At 44.7% G+C, this 14,620-nt stretch overlaps 1 protein-coding gene across 1 annotated transcript in view; it reads left to right on the forward strand.

The window, feature by feature from the left end:
- Nucleotides 1–14,620, forward strand: part of nphs1 (NPHS1 adhesion molecule, nephrin) — a 163,147-nt gene that overhangs the window by 6,521 nt on the left and 142,006 nt on the right. The window contains exon 3 of the mRNA XM_051920777.1: nucleotides 5,006–5,128. Coding sequence (XP_051776737.1) covers nucleotides 5,006–5,128 — 123 coding nt within the window. The remainder of the gene's footprint in view (nucleotides 1–5,005; nucleotides 5,129–14,620) is intronic.

Consider the following 14,620-nt stretch of genomic DNA (forward strand, 5'->3'; position numbering starts at 1 on the left):
CCCCTTATTCTTAAATATAAGTACACTTCTTCTCCATTCCTCAGGCATCCTCTCACTTTCCAAGATTCCATTAAACATCCATCCATCCATCCATCCTCTTCCGCTTATCCGAGGTCGGGTCGCGGGAGCAGTAGCTTGAGCAGAGATGCCCAGACTTCCCTCTCCCCGGCCACTTCTTCTAGCTCTTCCGGGAGAATCCCGAGGCGTTCCCAGGCCAGCCGGGAGACATAGTCCCTCCAGCGTGTCCTGGGTCTTCCCCGGGGCCTCCTCCCGGTTGGACGTGCCCGGAACACCTCACCAGGGAGGCGTCCAGGAGGCATCCTGATCAGATACCCGAGCCACCTCATCTGACTCCTCTCGATGCGGAGGAGCAGCGGCTCTACTCTGAGCCCCTCCCGGATGACTGAGCTTCTCACCCTATCTTTAAGGGGAGAGCCCAGACACCCTGCGGAGGAAACTCATTTCGGCCGCTTGTATTCGCGATCTCGTTCTTTCGGTCACTACCCATAGCTCATGACCATAGGTGAGGGTAGGAACATAGATCGACTGGTAAATTGAGAGCTTTGCCTTATGGCTCAGCTCCTTTTTCACCACGACAGACCGATGCAGAGCCCGCATCACTGCGGACGCCGCACCGATCCGCCTGTCGATCTCACGCTCCATTCTTCCCTCACTCGTGAACAAGACCCCAAGATACTTGAACTCCTCCACTTGAGGCAGGATCTCGCTCCCAACCCTGAGAGGGCACTCCACCCTTTTCCGGCTGAGGACCATGGTCTCGGATTTGGAGGTGCTGATTCCCATCCCAGCCGCTTCACACTCAGCTGCGAACCGATCCAGAGAGAGCTGAAGATCACGGCCTGATGAAGCAAACAGGACAACATCATCTGCAAAAAGCAGTGACCCAATCCTGAGTCCACCAAACCGGACCCCCTCAACACCCTGGCTGCGCCTAGAAATTCTGTCCATAAAAGTTATGAACAGAATCGGTGACAATGGCAGCCCTGGCGGAGTCCAACTCTCACTGGAAACGGGTTCGACTTACTGCCGGCAATGCGGACCAAGCTCTGACACTGGTTGTACAGGGACAGAACCACCCTTATCAGGGGGTCCGGTACTCCATACTCCCGGAGCACCCCCCACAGGATTCCCCGAGGGACACGGTCGAACGCCTTTTCCAAGTCCACAAAACACATGTAGACTGGTTGGGCAAACTCCCATGCACCCTCCAGGACCTTGCTAAGGGTGTAGAGCTGGTCCACTGTTTCGCGACCAGGACGAAAACCACACTGTTCCTCCTGAATCTGAGGCTCGACTATCCGACGGACCCTCCTCTCCAGAACCCCCGAATAGACTTTTCCAGGGAGGCTGAGGAGTGTGATCCCTCTGTAGTTGGAACACACCCTCCGGTCCCCCTTCTTAAAGAGGGGGACCACCACCCTGGTCTGCCAATCCAGAGGCACTGTCCCTGATGACCATGCAATGTTGTAGAGACGTGTCAACCAAGACAACCCTACAACATCCAGAGCCTTTAGGAACTCCGGGCGTATCTTATCCACCCCCGGGGCCCTGCCACCAAGGAGTTGTTTGACCACCTCGGTGACCTCAGTCCCAGAGATGGGGGAGCCCACCTCCGAGTCCCCAGGCTCTGCTTCCTCATTGGAAGGCATGTTATTGGGATTAAGAAGGTCTTCGAAGTACTCCCCCCACCGACCCACAACGTCCCGAGTCGAGGTCAGCAGCGCACCATCCCCACCATATACAGTGTTAACAATGCACTGCTTCCCCCTCCTGAGACGCCGGATGGTGGACCAGAATCTCCTCAAAGCCGTCCGAAAGTCGTTCTCCATGGCCTCCCCAAACTCATCCCATGCCCGAGTTTTTGCCTCAGCAACCACCGAAGCTGCATTCCGCTTGGCCTGCCGGTACCTATTAGCTGCCTCCAGAGTCCCACAGGACAAAAGGGACCAGTAAGATTCCTTCTTCAGCTTGATGGCATCCCTCACCGCCGGTGTCCACCAACGGGTTCGGGGATTGCCGCCACGACAGGCACCGACCACCTTACGGCCACAGCTCCGGTCAGCCGCCTCCACAATAGAGGCACGGAACATGGCCCATTCGGACTCAATGTCCCCCACCTCCCTCGGGACATGGTCAAAGTTCTGCCGGAGGTGGGAGTTGAAGCTACTTCTGACAGGGGGGCTCTGCCAGACGTTCCCAGCAGACCCTCACAACACGTTTGGGCCTACCAGGCCTGACCGGCATCCTCCCCCACCATCGAAGCCAACTCACCACCAGGTGGTGATCAGTTGATAGCTCCGCCCCTCTCTTCACCCGAGTGTCCAAGACATGTGGCCGCAAGTCCGACGACACGACCACAAAGTCGATCATCGAACTCAGGCCTAGGGTGTACTGGTGAGAAGTGCACATATGAACACCCCTTTGCTTGAACATGGTGTTCGTTCTGGACAATCCATGACGAGCACAGAAGTCCAATAACAAAACACCACTCGGGTTCAGATCGGGGGGGCTCTTCCTCCCAATCACGCCCTTCCAGGTCTCACTGTCATTGCCCACGTGAGCATTGAAGTCTCCCAGCAGTACGAGGGAGTCCCCAGATGGTATGCCCTCTAGCACACCCTCCAGGGAACCAAAAAGGGTGGGTACTCCGAACTGCTGTTCGGCGCATATGCACAAACAACAGTTAGGACCCGTCCCCCCACCCGAAGGTGGAGGGAGGCTACCCTCTCGTCTACTGGGGTAAACCCCAATGTACAGGCTCCAAGTCGGGGGGCAATAAGTATACCCACACCCGCTCGGCCATTCCATTAAACAATCTGGTTAAAAACTCCTCTGCCATCTCTCCTAAACACCTCCATGCTTCCACAGGTATGTCATCTGGACCAACGGTCTTTTCATTTTTCATCCTCTTCATAGCTGTCCTTACTTCCTACTTGCTAATCTGTTGCACTTCCTGATTCACTATCTCCACATCATCCAACCTCTTCTCTCTCTTGTTCTCTTCTTTTATCAGCCTTTCAAAGTACTCTTTCAATACACTCTTCTCGCTTGTGAGTACGTTTCCATCTTTTTCCTCTATCACCCAAACCTGCTGCACATTTTTCCCAGCTCAGTCCCTCTGTCTAGCCAATCAGTACAGGTCCTTTTCTCCCTCCTTAGTGTCCAACCTCTCATACAATAATAATAATAATAATAATAATAATAATAATAATAATAATAATAATAATAATAATAATAGGTGGGGGTTCATTTGTTTCAAACATAGTTTTGTAAAACTTGACTTATTTGTATGGAATGTTATTTGATTTCAATAAAATCTATAAAATCCAACAAAAAGAACAATAATAATAATTCATTTTATTTACATAGCACCTTTCCTATTTTCAAAGCACTTCACATAAATTCACAATGAACAACAGGGCATATACAACATTCAATAAAAATAATATCTGCAATAAACACTAAATAACGATAAATACAGGAAACACAAAGCTTTAAGTTAGAGTAAGATACATTAAACCAGAATTAAAATACAAAATATACAAAATGCTACAAGTAAACCCTGAACAAATAACATAATTTGTGATAGAAATGCACATCACCCTGAGCGTCTGGACAGAGAGAGTAAACTGACAGAAGGGTCAGATTGTCAGGGTCAGCTCAATGCCTTCCAGGACAAATGAGTTTTTAGTTGTTTTTTAAAGACTGCATTGTGTCAGCTGATCCCATTAATTGAGGGAGGTCATTCCAAGGCCTGGGCGCAGGTTAGTGAGGGGCACAGATCAGCAGAATCAGTGGACCTCAGTGGGCAAACAGGAGCAAAGTGATGGAGCATGTTACTGGTGTAATCTGGTGCAAAGCCATTTTAAGCTCTGTAAGTGATTAAGAGAAGTTCATATTCAGTCCTTTAAGACACATGGAGCCAGTGAAGGTGAAGCATAATGGCTGTTATGTGCTCGCTGTTGCGGTGTGCTTGAGGGCTCTTGCAGCAGAGTTTTGAATCATCTGGATCTGTGATAACAGATTAAAAAGCTACGCATTTCAATGTTTCTTTTTCCTTATGAAGAAACCTTTTGCCATCTCATTAGTTACGTCTAATATCATACTTCACCTGGTAAGGGACAGCCTTTAAACCCCATCCTGAAGTGACTTCTATGCCACTGCCCCAGAATCATTTCCATCATTGGGGGTGGCTCTCTGTGAAGACAAATCTGCCAGACTAGAGCACCTCCTAGAGGCCACAGTTGTCTCTGCTAAGCTTTAAGAACTTCTTATGTGCTGACTACACCCTTCACGGTTATATGCTCTCATTTGTGACAGCTGATCTCAGTATACTGACGACTGTGAAGACTTCCACTGACCTCCAAGGTCTCACTCTGTCTCTCTCTGGCACCATCAGTGATTTCAGTTCAGTGGCACAGATCCTTCTGAGGTCAGCACCCTGGTGCCACGGTTAGTACTGTTGCCCTTCTTCTCGAGGACACTGGACTGTTTGCTCTCTGCATGAAGGCTGCACCTTTCATTCTTCCCAAGTCTCCAAGTTTTTATTGAAGTGCATATATTCACTCCCATGTCTGTTAGACTAACTGGTGACTGTAACGTGTCCCTTTCATAAGTGACTGTTGCGTTGTAAGTGAGTGTGCACATCTCTTCATAAGCTGTTATCTGCCATTAACTCAGTGCATCTGAAGTATTCATTGGAATAGAGGGGTTTAGAAATGGGTGGCCAGATTCCATCATGACAAACTATTATTCCATCCACTTGTAGCTCTTTTTGTTGTCATGGGCCTTTAGGTGTGGGTTTGGGCTCCCAGTGTACCCTGATAGCCAAATGCTCCTTTCAAACCAGTTCTCAGAGAGAAAGAAATAAAGGATGTTCAGACCAGTGAGATATGGGGGTCATTTATCGTTTGCTGTTATACATAACTCAGTTACATTTATTACTCCATTCAAGTCTTTTACATTACCTTTTTTTTCATTCTAGGGGAATTTCACCTAAAAATCGAGCATTCCAAGCTGGAGGACGATGCTCCCTATGAGTGCCAAGTGGGTCAGTCTGAGAGCAGCGCTGGCATCATCTCCCACACTGTGTGGATTACAGTTCTGAGTGAGTCTGCCAAAGTGGAGGGATGTTGTTTTAATGTCAGGGTGGTGAGGGGAGGTGTTAATTAAAAAAAAAATGAGGGGACCTCTGACTAACAAAATGCCAACTCGAAACATAATGATTTCTCAACTGACACTGCTGCTGCATCAGCTTTTGTGCAAAGTGTGTCAAAGTGTCAGTTTAAAATGAAACAAAGTGAGGTGATTTTTGGCACTCACTCTTGCCAACACTGATATGTTACATTATTGTTTCCCAGTATGTTCAGGAAATGTGGGAGAATCTCCATGTGCGTGGAAATGTAAAGCGTTCTGCAGACTAGCATGCCTAATACTGCTATGAAAAGGCCCTTTCTTTGGCAAGACCGCCTCTCATTACCTACTGCCGCTTCCCGCCCTTCAACCGCCACCCCCACCACTTCCCTCTTCTTTTTCTTCAGCCACTCAGGTTCAATAGGGCTTGCTGAGAGGGCCCTTTCCGTGAGCCTGATGTTGTCGTGGTGATTAGTGCCTAACAAGCCATCAAAAGTCTCCTGCTGCGGTCCTGGGAACTGCCCAGGCCTTCCTGACATGCAAAAAAGAAGGAATGCGGGTGCACAACTTTTCCTTTTTTAAAGGAATCTCTTTGGCACCTGCAAGGCAGCAGAAGGAAAGGCTCCCACATTTCTTAACTCCTCGGGCACTTCAGCAGACTGGTGTGTAAGAGAGGTGGCAGCTGGCCTTGGTGGTGGGAGCAATGTCCTGGACAACAATGGTCTTGCGCACAAACTATGTACGAAAATGTTCACCTCTTCCACCCCCTCAGTACTGCAGAGAGTCGGCAATCTTCAGCCACAGTTGTCAGACAGCTGCTCAGTGCATCTTAATAGGCCTGCCTTGTCAAAGAGTGTTATTATGATATATGAGATTCGAGCAAGTGAACAATCTAAAAGGAACCAGAAAACCTCAAATATGTGGTGTATGTACTATATATATATATATATATATATATATATATATATATATATATATATATATATATATATATATATTGTCGCAGGAGGCTGGGGGACAGACCCAGCCAGGATGCCTGGAAGGACCGGGAGGTGGCTTATACATCCCCCTGGCCATGAGGGGGCAACTGCCCTGGATCTTGAGGGGACCACGGGAGAGGAGCAAAGAGACTCAAGCCTATTGGGGCCCGTGGCCACCGCCAGAGGGCGCCCCAAAATTCAGAGAGCCCGGGAAACATTCACTTCCGCCACACCCGGGAAGATGGAGGAAGATCCTTCCAGGGACACCCTGAGTGCTTCTGGGTGCAAGAACAGCACTTCCACCACACCAGGAAGTGCTGCCGGAAGGACGTCATCAGGCACCTGGAGCACATCCGGGTGGAAATAAAAGGGGCCACCTCCCTACAATCAGGGAGCTAGAGTCGGGAGTGGGAGCAGATCGAAGATCCCGTGGAGAGAGGAAAGGCGGCCCACGGACAGTGAGAGAAAGGCTGGTATTAGGGGTGATTGGTGCTGGGAGCACTGTGTGCTCTGCATGACTGTGTTTATTGAATAATAAACGTGTGTGCTTTTATAAAGACGTGGTCACTGTCTAGTGGTGTCCGGGCATATCTCACAATATATATATATATATATATATATATATATATATATATATATATATATATATATATATATATACACAGTCATATGAAAAAGTTGGGAACCCCTCTTAATTCTTTGGATTTTTGTTTTTCATTGGCTGAGCTTTCAAAGTAGCAACTTCCTTTTAATATGTGACATGCCTTATGGAAACAGTAGTATTTTAGCAGTGACATTAAGTTTATTGGATTAACAGAAAATATGCACTATGCATCATAACAAAATTAGACAAGTGCATAAATTTGGGCACTCCAACAGAGATATTCCATCAATACTTAGTTGAGCCTCCTTTTCAAATATAACAGTAACAACCTCTAGATGGTTCCTATAGCCTTTGATGAGTGTCTGGATTCTGGATGGAGGTATTTTGACCATTCTTCCATACAAAATCTCTCCATTTCAGTTAAATTTGATGGCTGCCGAGCATGGACAGCCTGCTTCAAATCATCCCAGGCCATTCCATAACATTGTACTTCTCCCTCTGCATGAATGCCTTTGTAGATTTTGAACTGTGTTTTGGGTCATTGTCTAGTTGAAATATCCAACCCCTGAGTAACTTCAACTTTGTGATTGATGCTTGAACATTATCCTGAAGAATTTGTTGATATTGGGTTGAATTCATCTGACCCTCGACTTTAACAAGGGCCCCAGTCCCTGAACTAGCCACACAGCCCCACAGCATGATGGAACCTCCACCAAATTTGACAGTAGGTAGCAGGTGTTTTTTTTTTGGAATGCGGTGTTCTTCTTCCGCCAATCAAAGCACTTTTTGTTATGACCAAATAACTCCATTTTTGTGCCATCAGTCCAAAGCACTTTGTTCCAGAATGAATCTGGCTTGTCTAAATGAGCATTTGCATACAACAAGCGACTCTGTTTGTGGCGTGAGTGCAGAAAGGGCTTCTTTCTCATCACCCTGCCATACAGATGTTCTTTCTGCAAATTGCGCTGATTTGTAGAACGATGTACAGATACACCATCTGCAGCAAGATGTTCTTGCAGGTCTTTGGAGGTGATCTGTGGGTTGTCTGTAACCATTCTGACAATCCTACGCATATGCCGCTCCTGTATTTTTCTTGGCCTGCTACACCTGGGTTTAACAGCAACTGTGCCTGTGGCCTTCCATTTCCTGATTCCATTTCTTACAGTTGAAACTGACAGTTTAAACCTCTGAGATAGCTTTTTGTAGCCTTCCCCTAAACCATGATATTGAACAATGTTTGTTTTCAGATCTTTTGAGAGTTGCTTTGAGGATCCCATGCTGTCACTCTTCAGAGGAGAGTCAAAGGGAAGCACAACTTGCAATTGACCACCTTAAATACCTTTATATCTCATGATTGGACACACCTGTCTTTGAAGTTCAAGGCTTAACGAGCTAATCCAGCCAATGTGGTGGTGGAAGTAATCAGTACTGAGCAGTGACATGCATTAAAATCAGCAAAATTACAAGGGTACCCAAATTTTTGCACAGCCAGTTTTTCACATTTGATTTAATTTCATACAACTAAATACTGCTTCACTAAAAATCTTTGTTTGGAAAATGCCCCAGTACTCAGATGTTCCTTGGAAATGAAAGACATACCACTTTGCAGGCTATATATATATACCCAAGCCCCCCTTGATCATACTGACTTAGTCACCAGCAGGACTGGACTACAATTCTGAGCATTCCATGCTGGTTTCCAACCGGGTACCGATATATTCAGGGCCGCTTCCATCTAGTGTCCAGGGGGAATTAACAATTCATAATAGACAGTCCTTCTATGTTAACTAATGTTGTCTTATTTTAATTTCTTATTTGTCTTTTATTCTTCTTTTCTTCATTATGTAAAGCACTTTGAGCTACTTTTTGTGTGAAAATGTGCTATATAAATAAATGTTGTTGTTGTTGTTGTTGTTCCCTGTCCTTCTCTTTCATCCTGGTCAGGGAAGGTACTACAAATATATCTGGTTGGGACAACTGTCCAGTTTACAGACACACCAGTGTGAACGTGCCCGACCTTGTCTGATCTCAGAAGCTAATGACAACTGTCCAACTGCCTGGGGCTTCCCGTAAGGAATCTTCTTTCCTGGTTGGGATGTCCATCTATACAGCTGCGAAGTCTCTTTCGGGTCTAGCACCTTTATTTCCTTTGACTGGGATGCCTGTCTGTCTACTAGGAGCATCCTGTCTGGAAAGGAACCATCCCCTCTCCTGGTCGGGATGCCCGTCCATCCTGAGTGGCACTTACAATATATATTTTTATGTATGTATGTATGTATCCCCTAGAAAAATGATAGACAAGAAAAAAATATATTATGTGTAACAGAAAACCATCAACATTAAAGCAGTCCAAAATGTATGTCTAATGCCAACTGCTGTACTGATGCAGATTTAGTTCATGTCCTTCATGTTACAGTCCCCAACGCACAGCTCTACATTTAAAATTAGGACAATACAAGCATGTTTCTTTGTGCACTTTTCTTATAATATTTTTTCTGTTGTTTGTGCATGAGAGGGTAGAAAACATCAGTGCCATATCCACATGATTGATGCCACCCCTTGTGTCATTGTGGTTTGCCCTGGCACAAGACTTAGCAACTTCTACATTTCCTCTGACACGAACAGTGACAGTTGCTGCATTGTGAACAGTTTTTAGGGGAGGCTAACATATTTCTTGTCCTTCCACTTGATTACAATCATTCTGCCTTTTTGTTATGCAGCTACTTGCACCACAGTGAACCTTTAATGCAAACAAATTCATCAGGCACATCACAACACATCCGTGTCAACACCTGATGACCAATTCACATTGTCACTACTATCACTTGATTCAACTAATGGCTCAGTTTCAGTTTGTTCTAAACCTTGCTTCACAGCTTTTCATTTACAAACCATTGTGTTTTTTGGTTGAAGGCTCCACCACACTCATAAACACTGATGAATTACCATAGATTGTCAGAATGCATAGAAATATTTATGATTTATTTGCACTATTGTGTTATTTCATCCACAAGATTGTAGCAGAATACAGTCTTGAGTGTTATTCAGGTTCAACACTCCATATTTCATCAAATTTCCTTACCTCGGGTATTACTCTGGCTTAACCATTTTTACATAGATTTCTGAGCCTGAGAGATACTTGGGGTTAACCTGCTCATTCATGGCAGGGTAAAGGTGAAACTGTAGCCTATCCCAGCCATCTCTGGGCATGAACAAACCCAGGTGAAAACACACACACACACATACACACATGTACAATTCACTTAACCTGCAAGTATTTGGACCGTGAGCGGAAACTGGAGCACCCAAAAGATATATAGAGTTGCCAGTTTCTTAGATACACCTCTCTAGTAGTGTGTTGTGCCATCTTTTGTCAGCAGAACAGCATGAATTCATCTGGGCGCAACACTGGATATGTTGTTCAGTATTCTTATACTATGCTGAAATGACTGTGTTGCACAGTTGTTGAAAACTGATTGGTTGCACAGTCGAGCGGCAAACGGCCCTTTCCACCTCATCCCAAATATACTCAATATGACTGAGATCTAAAGACTATGCAATGAAAACTCACTGTCTTGTAGGGTTGTCAATAGAATCAAATTATCAATAAGTTTCAATTGTAACATTATTAAAATTTTGTCTATACTCATTTTTCATGTTATCGATTCTACAGCCTACATTACAAATGTCAACACTGCTGCGGTTCATTCTGACTTTTGGCAGTTGAGCCTCATAAACTATAAATGGGCACGTCAAGAGTTGGAGCCCTGTATCTTGTTTCTAAATTACAGAAACATTTATCAGCATAAGACTGTATACTGTTGTGTTTGAAACAGGGAGGTGACGTTTGTTGTTTTTCTACAAGTATTTTTGTAGTCAGTTAAACATTTAACGCAACAAGACATGGGTCTTTAATTAATACTTTTTAGCATGAGAGTTCTATCGTTCCTTCAATTATTAAACCCTTGCTGCGAAATGTGCTGCTGTAGCTCATTACTTTCTGTTATTTTATTACATGATTGTTTAGAATTAAATTTCATCACATTTATTATATAATGTAGATTTTCTTAACTTTTTTGTGCTCAAAGGCATAAACAGGAGTGCTACTGCTCTGTGTGCTCAGATGTACTATAGTAGAAATTGATCTGTAGGTCACGGATGAGGTCTGCGTGAAACCAGCAGCGCAGTACATTTTCCTTTGTGCTGCATCACTAAAAACGCTGCTCAACACAGCAATGATTGTGAATTGATGATTTTATTTTTCCTTTGATGATGGCTTGGCATGTTGCAGTTTCCTCATACTGTTGGAGAAACCAGTTCCAAGTTCAAATCTGACTATATGCAATTAAAACTGTGGGTGGATGGCAACTGTACTTTTTTGGGGCCATGTTAAGGTAGACAACGCCAAGGCTTTTGACTACCAGGACCGTCTTTTTTGGGGATGGCAACCAAACATCAGACAAGATGGCTCCATTGACTCCATGTTGCTCGTATCAAATTTCTGATCCTTCTATCAGCATCATGCAATCGGAACCTGGATTTGTTCAACTCAACAACTTTTTTCACTCCTCATTGGTCCAGTTTTGATGCTTCTGTGCCTGTTGGAGCCTTTTTGTTTTTTGTTGAAAACACAGGCACTTGTCCTGTTCATGATCTTCAGCCCATTTAAAACAAATTTTTATAAGTGACAAATTCCGAGATGAAATTCTGCACACCAGTGTTGAATTTTGACTTGATTTTACTGGTTGTGACTGATCTGTTTGCTTGCACGATTCTTGCTATGCTCTTTTGACCCATTTGATCCAGAGGCTGTTTACATCCACAGGATTGCCAATCACAGAAAGTATTTTTTGTTTTTTTCAGCTTTTTTCATCATTCTCGGTAAACCTGTCAAACGGTTGTGTTTAAAGGTCCATGACAACAACCAGCTGGGAGATACTTAAGCTGTATTTGCACAGCAATAACTATCATGCCATATCCAAAGTCGCGAAGGTCACTCAATTTGCCCATTCCAATACTGGTTTCTCTGATTTATACCAGACACAAATATGACAAGATGTATGAAATACTGGACTTTGTGTTTGTGTTAGGGGGTGTATCAGATACTCTGGCAACTCAATGTGTATAAGCCCCAACAACAACTAGACCAAGCATAGTCCAGGGTTCAGATATGTAGACATATTGCAAACAGATACCATTCACATAGATATTTCAGACACAAAGGTTTCTCCACTTTCATCTGATTCTGACTCCCTTAATAACAGAAGACCCAGGAGTACTTCCAGTGAAACAGCCTTGCAGGTAAAAAGTACTTATGGGTCAGGCAGAAGTCTATCCTAAGAACAGGGAAGCCTCTGCCCTGCAACTCACCCTGGTGAGCCGTACTAGAAACCCAGTAGGGCTGCCCTGATGGTGTCCAAATGGAAGCACCATAAGAGGAATGTTGCAACCTAGTGTACTGGGGGAATATATGTCCCTGGGAGGCATAATGGTTTCCCATCCAGATGCAAGTCCATCTGTTTCTTTTGCATGTATGTGTATGTGTTTAGCACAACATACTATTCTCAGACCTGCTTAATCCTTATCAAGGGTGAGGGGGAGGACAGCATTGTGTTGTTGGGAGCAAGAGTTAGACCTTAAAATGTCCAGGTAGTGTGACTATTCTCATCTGTACCAAATGTGACCATAGTTGTGGGCTGGCAACACTTCATGACCCATAATTAGAATGGGTAGAATTCCACTAGGAGGGTAATATGCATCCTTATGCATGCTAGATGGCAACAAGGAGACATATTTGCTTCCCGCAAGCTATAGTGATATGCAGGTAACCTTGGGGCTGTCTGTTCCCTTAATGGAAGAAAGAGGACTTGTACAATGCATTGGGGCTGCTAGAAGGAAGTCAAGGAGGATGAACTCAGGGGTTCCTTAGGTTAGTCCTAATCCAAGATGCCATTTCCAAAGTGTACCTAAAAGTACCACCTATCTGTAGCTTAAAAGACCTTCCCAGCTGTAACCACTGGGAAGTGAGTGGAAGCAAGCTTTCAACTGATGAGAGGTTAAAGAGCCCAAAGAGAGTAAGGAAATGGTATGGAAGGTAGTAAAAGTAGTATTTGAGTCTTTATTAGCTGGCAAATATAAAGAAGAATGATATTTTTCCATGCAATTGCTCATGATCATATTTTATTTTAATGGTGTTAGAAATCTTTGTTTTAGAGGTTTTTGGAGGGGCATTAAGATCAGTTAACATTTCAATGGGACTCACATTGGGGCTCCCTCTGTTTCTTCTTTTTGAGCATTCCTTTTTGGATTTGCTAGTGTGCTTTGGATCATCATCATGTCGAAAGATCCATTTCTGGTTCAACTTCAACTTTTTGACAGATGGCCTCACATTCTCCTAAGCACACTTTCATATGATGCAGAATTCATAGTTATCTCAATGACTAGATAGATAGATAGATAGATAGATAGATAGATAGATAGATAGATAGATAGATAGATAGATAGATAGATAGATAGATAGATAGATAGATAGATAGATAGATAGATAGATAGATAGATAGATAGATAGATAGATAGATAGATAGATAGATACTTTATTAATCCCAAGGGGAAATTCACATACTCCAGCAGCAGCGTACTGATAAAGAAAAATATTCAATTAAAGAGTGATAACAATGCAGGTATACAGTGTCGCAGTAGAGGCGTGGAGCCACCTCTAACACCCTCAGGTACCACCCCAGACACTGGATAAAAGTCCAAGACTCTTTATTATAATTATTACGTGCACCAAGCACCCTCCACTCCACACTCATATAAATCCCAATTCTCTAAATACAAATACCAATCCTCCTCACCCAGACACTTTGCCCTCCTACCTCCCAGCTCAGCTCAGAGTCTGGGCTTTCCCACAGTCCTTTTATACACCCTGACCCGGAGGTGTTCCTGTCCAACAGTCCACAGTTCCTTTTTCCTTCCGGGTCAGGGTAAACAGTCCTTTTCTTCAACCCGGGAGCACGTCATTCCTTCCTGTCACATGACCGTGACGTACTCCCGGGTTATAGGGCACATAAGAGTCCACGAGCCCCCCTACAGCGACTCCTGGTGGCCCCCAAGGTATCCAGCAGGGCTGTGTATAAACACTACATAGTTCATGAGGCCCTGCTGGAACTCGGGGCACGATCATGCTGTCAGGAGAGCTCCTCCTGGCAGACTGGGGGTGAGGGCCGGAGTAAAATGCCGGCAATCCACCACAACAGATAGACAATAACTTTGAATAATGTTAACGTTTACCCCCCCCCCCGGGTGGAATTGAAGAGTCGCATAGTGTGGGGGAGGAACGATCTCCTCAGTCTGTCAGTGGAGCAGGACAGTGACAGCAGTCTGTTGCTGAAGCTGCTCCTCTGTCTGGAGATGATACTGTTTAGTGGATGCAGTGGATTCTCCATTATTGACAGGAGCCTGCTCAGTGCCCGTTGCTCTGCCACAGATGTCAAACTGTCTAGCTCTGTGCCAGACTACAAGCTGCCTAGACATGGAGGCATCAAAGCAAACCTCAAACCATAACATTTCCACCTCCATGCTTCACAGCTGGTATGAAGTTCTTTGCCTGAAATGCTTTTGTGACCCAACAGCTCTATGTTTGATTTATCTGTCCAGAAGATTCTGTTTCAGAAGGCTTGGTCTTTGCCTACTGCTGTTCAATGCCCAACTGTAGTCTTACTCTAACGTTCTTGTTGGACAGCAATGGCTTTTTTACTGGCACACCTTCATGCAGGTCAGATTTGTGCAATCTCATTTTGATTGTAGATGCATGCACTTTGACACCAGCTTTTGCAAGAGTTACCTGCAGATCCTGCAATGAAATTCTGGAGCTCTTGGTGAC

This window comes from Erpetoichthys calabaricus, chromosome 17 (genome assembly GCF_900747795.2).
Source record: "Erpetoichthys calabaricus chromosome 17, fErpCal1.3, whole genome shotgun sequence".
NCBI classification, from domain to species: domain Eukaryota; kingdom Metazoa; phylum Chordata; class Cladistia; order Polypteriformes; family Polypteridae; genus Erpetoichthys; species Erpetoichthys calabaricus.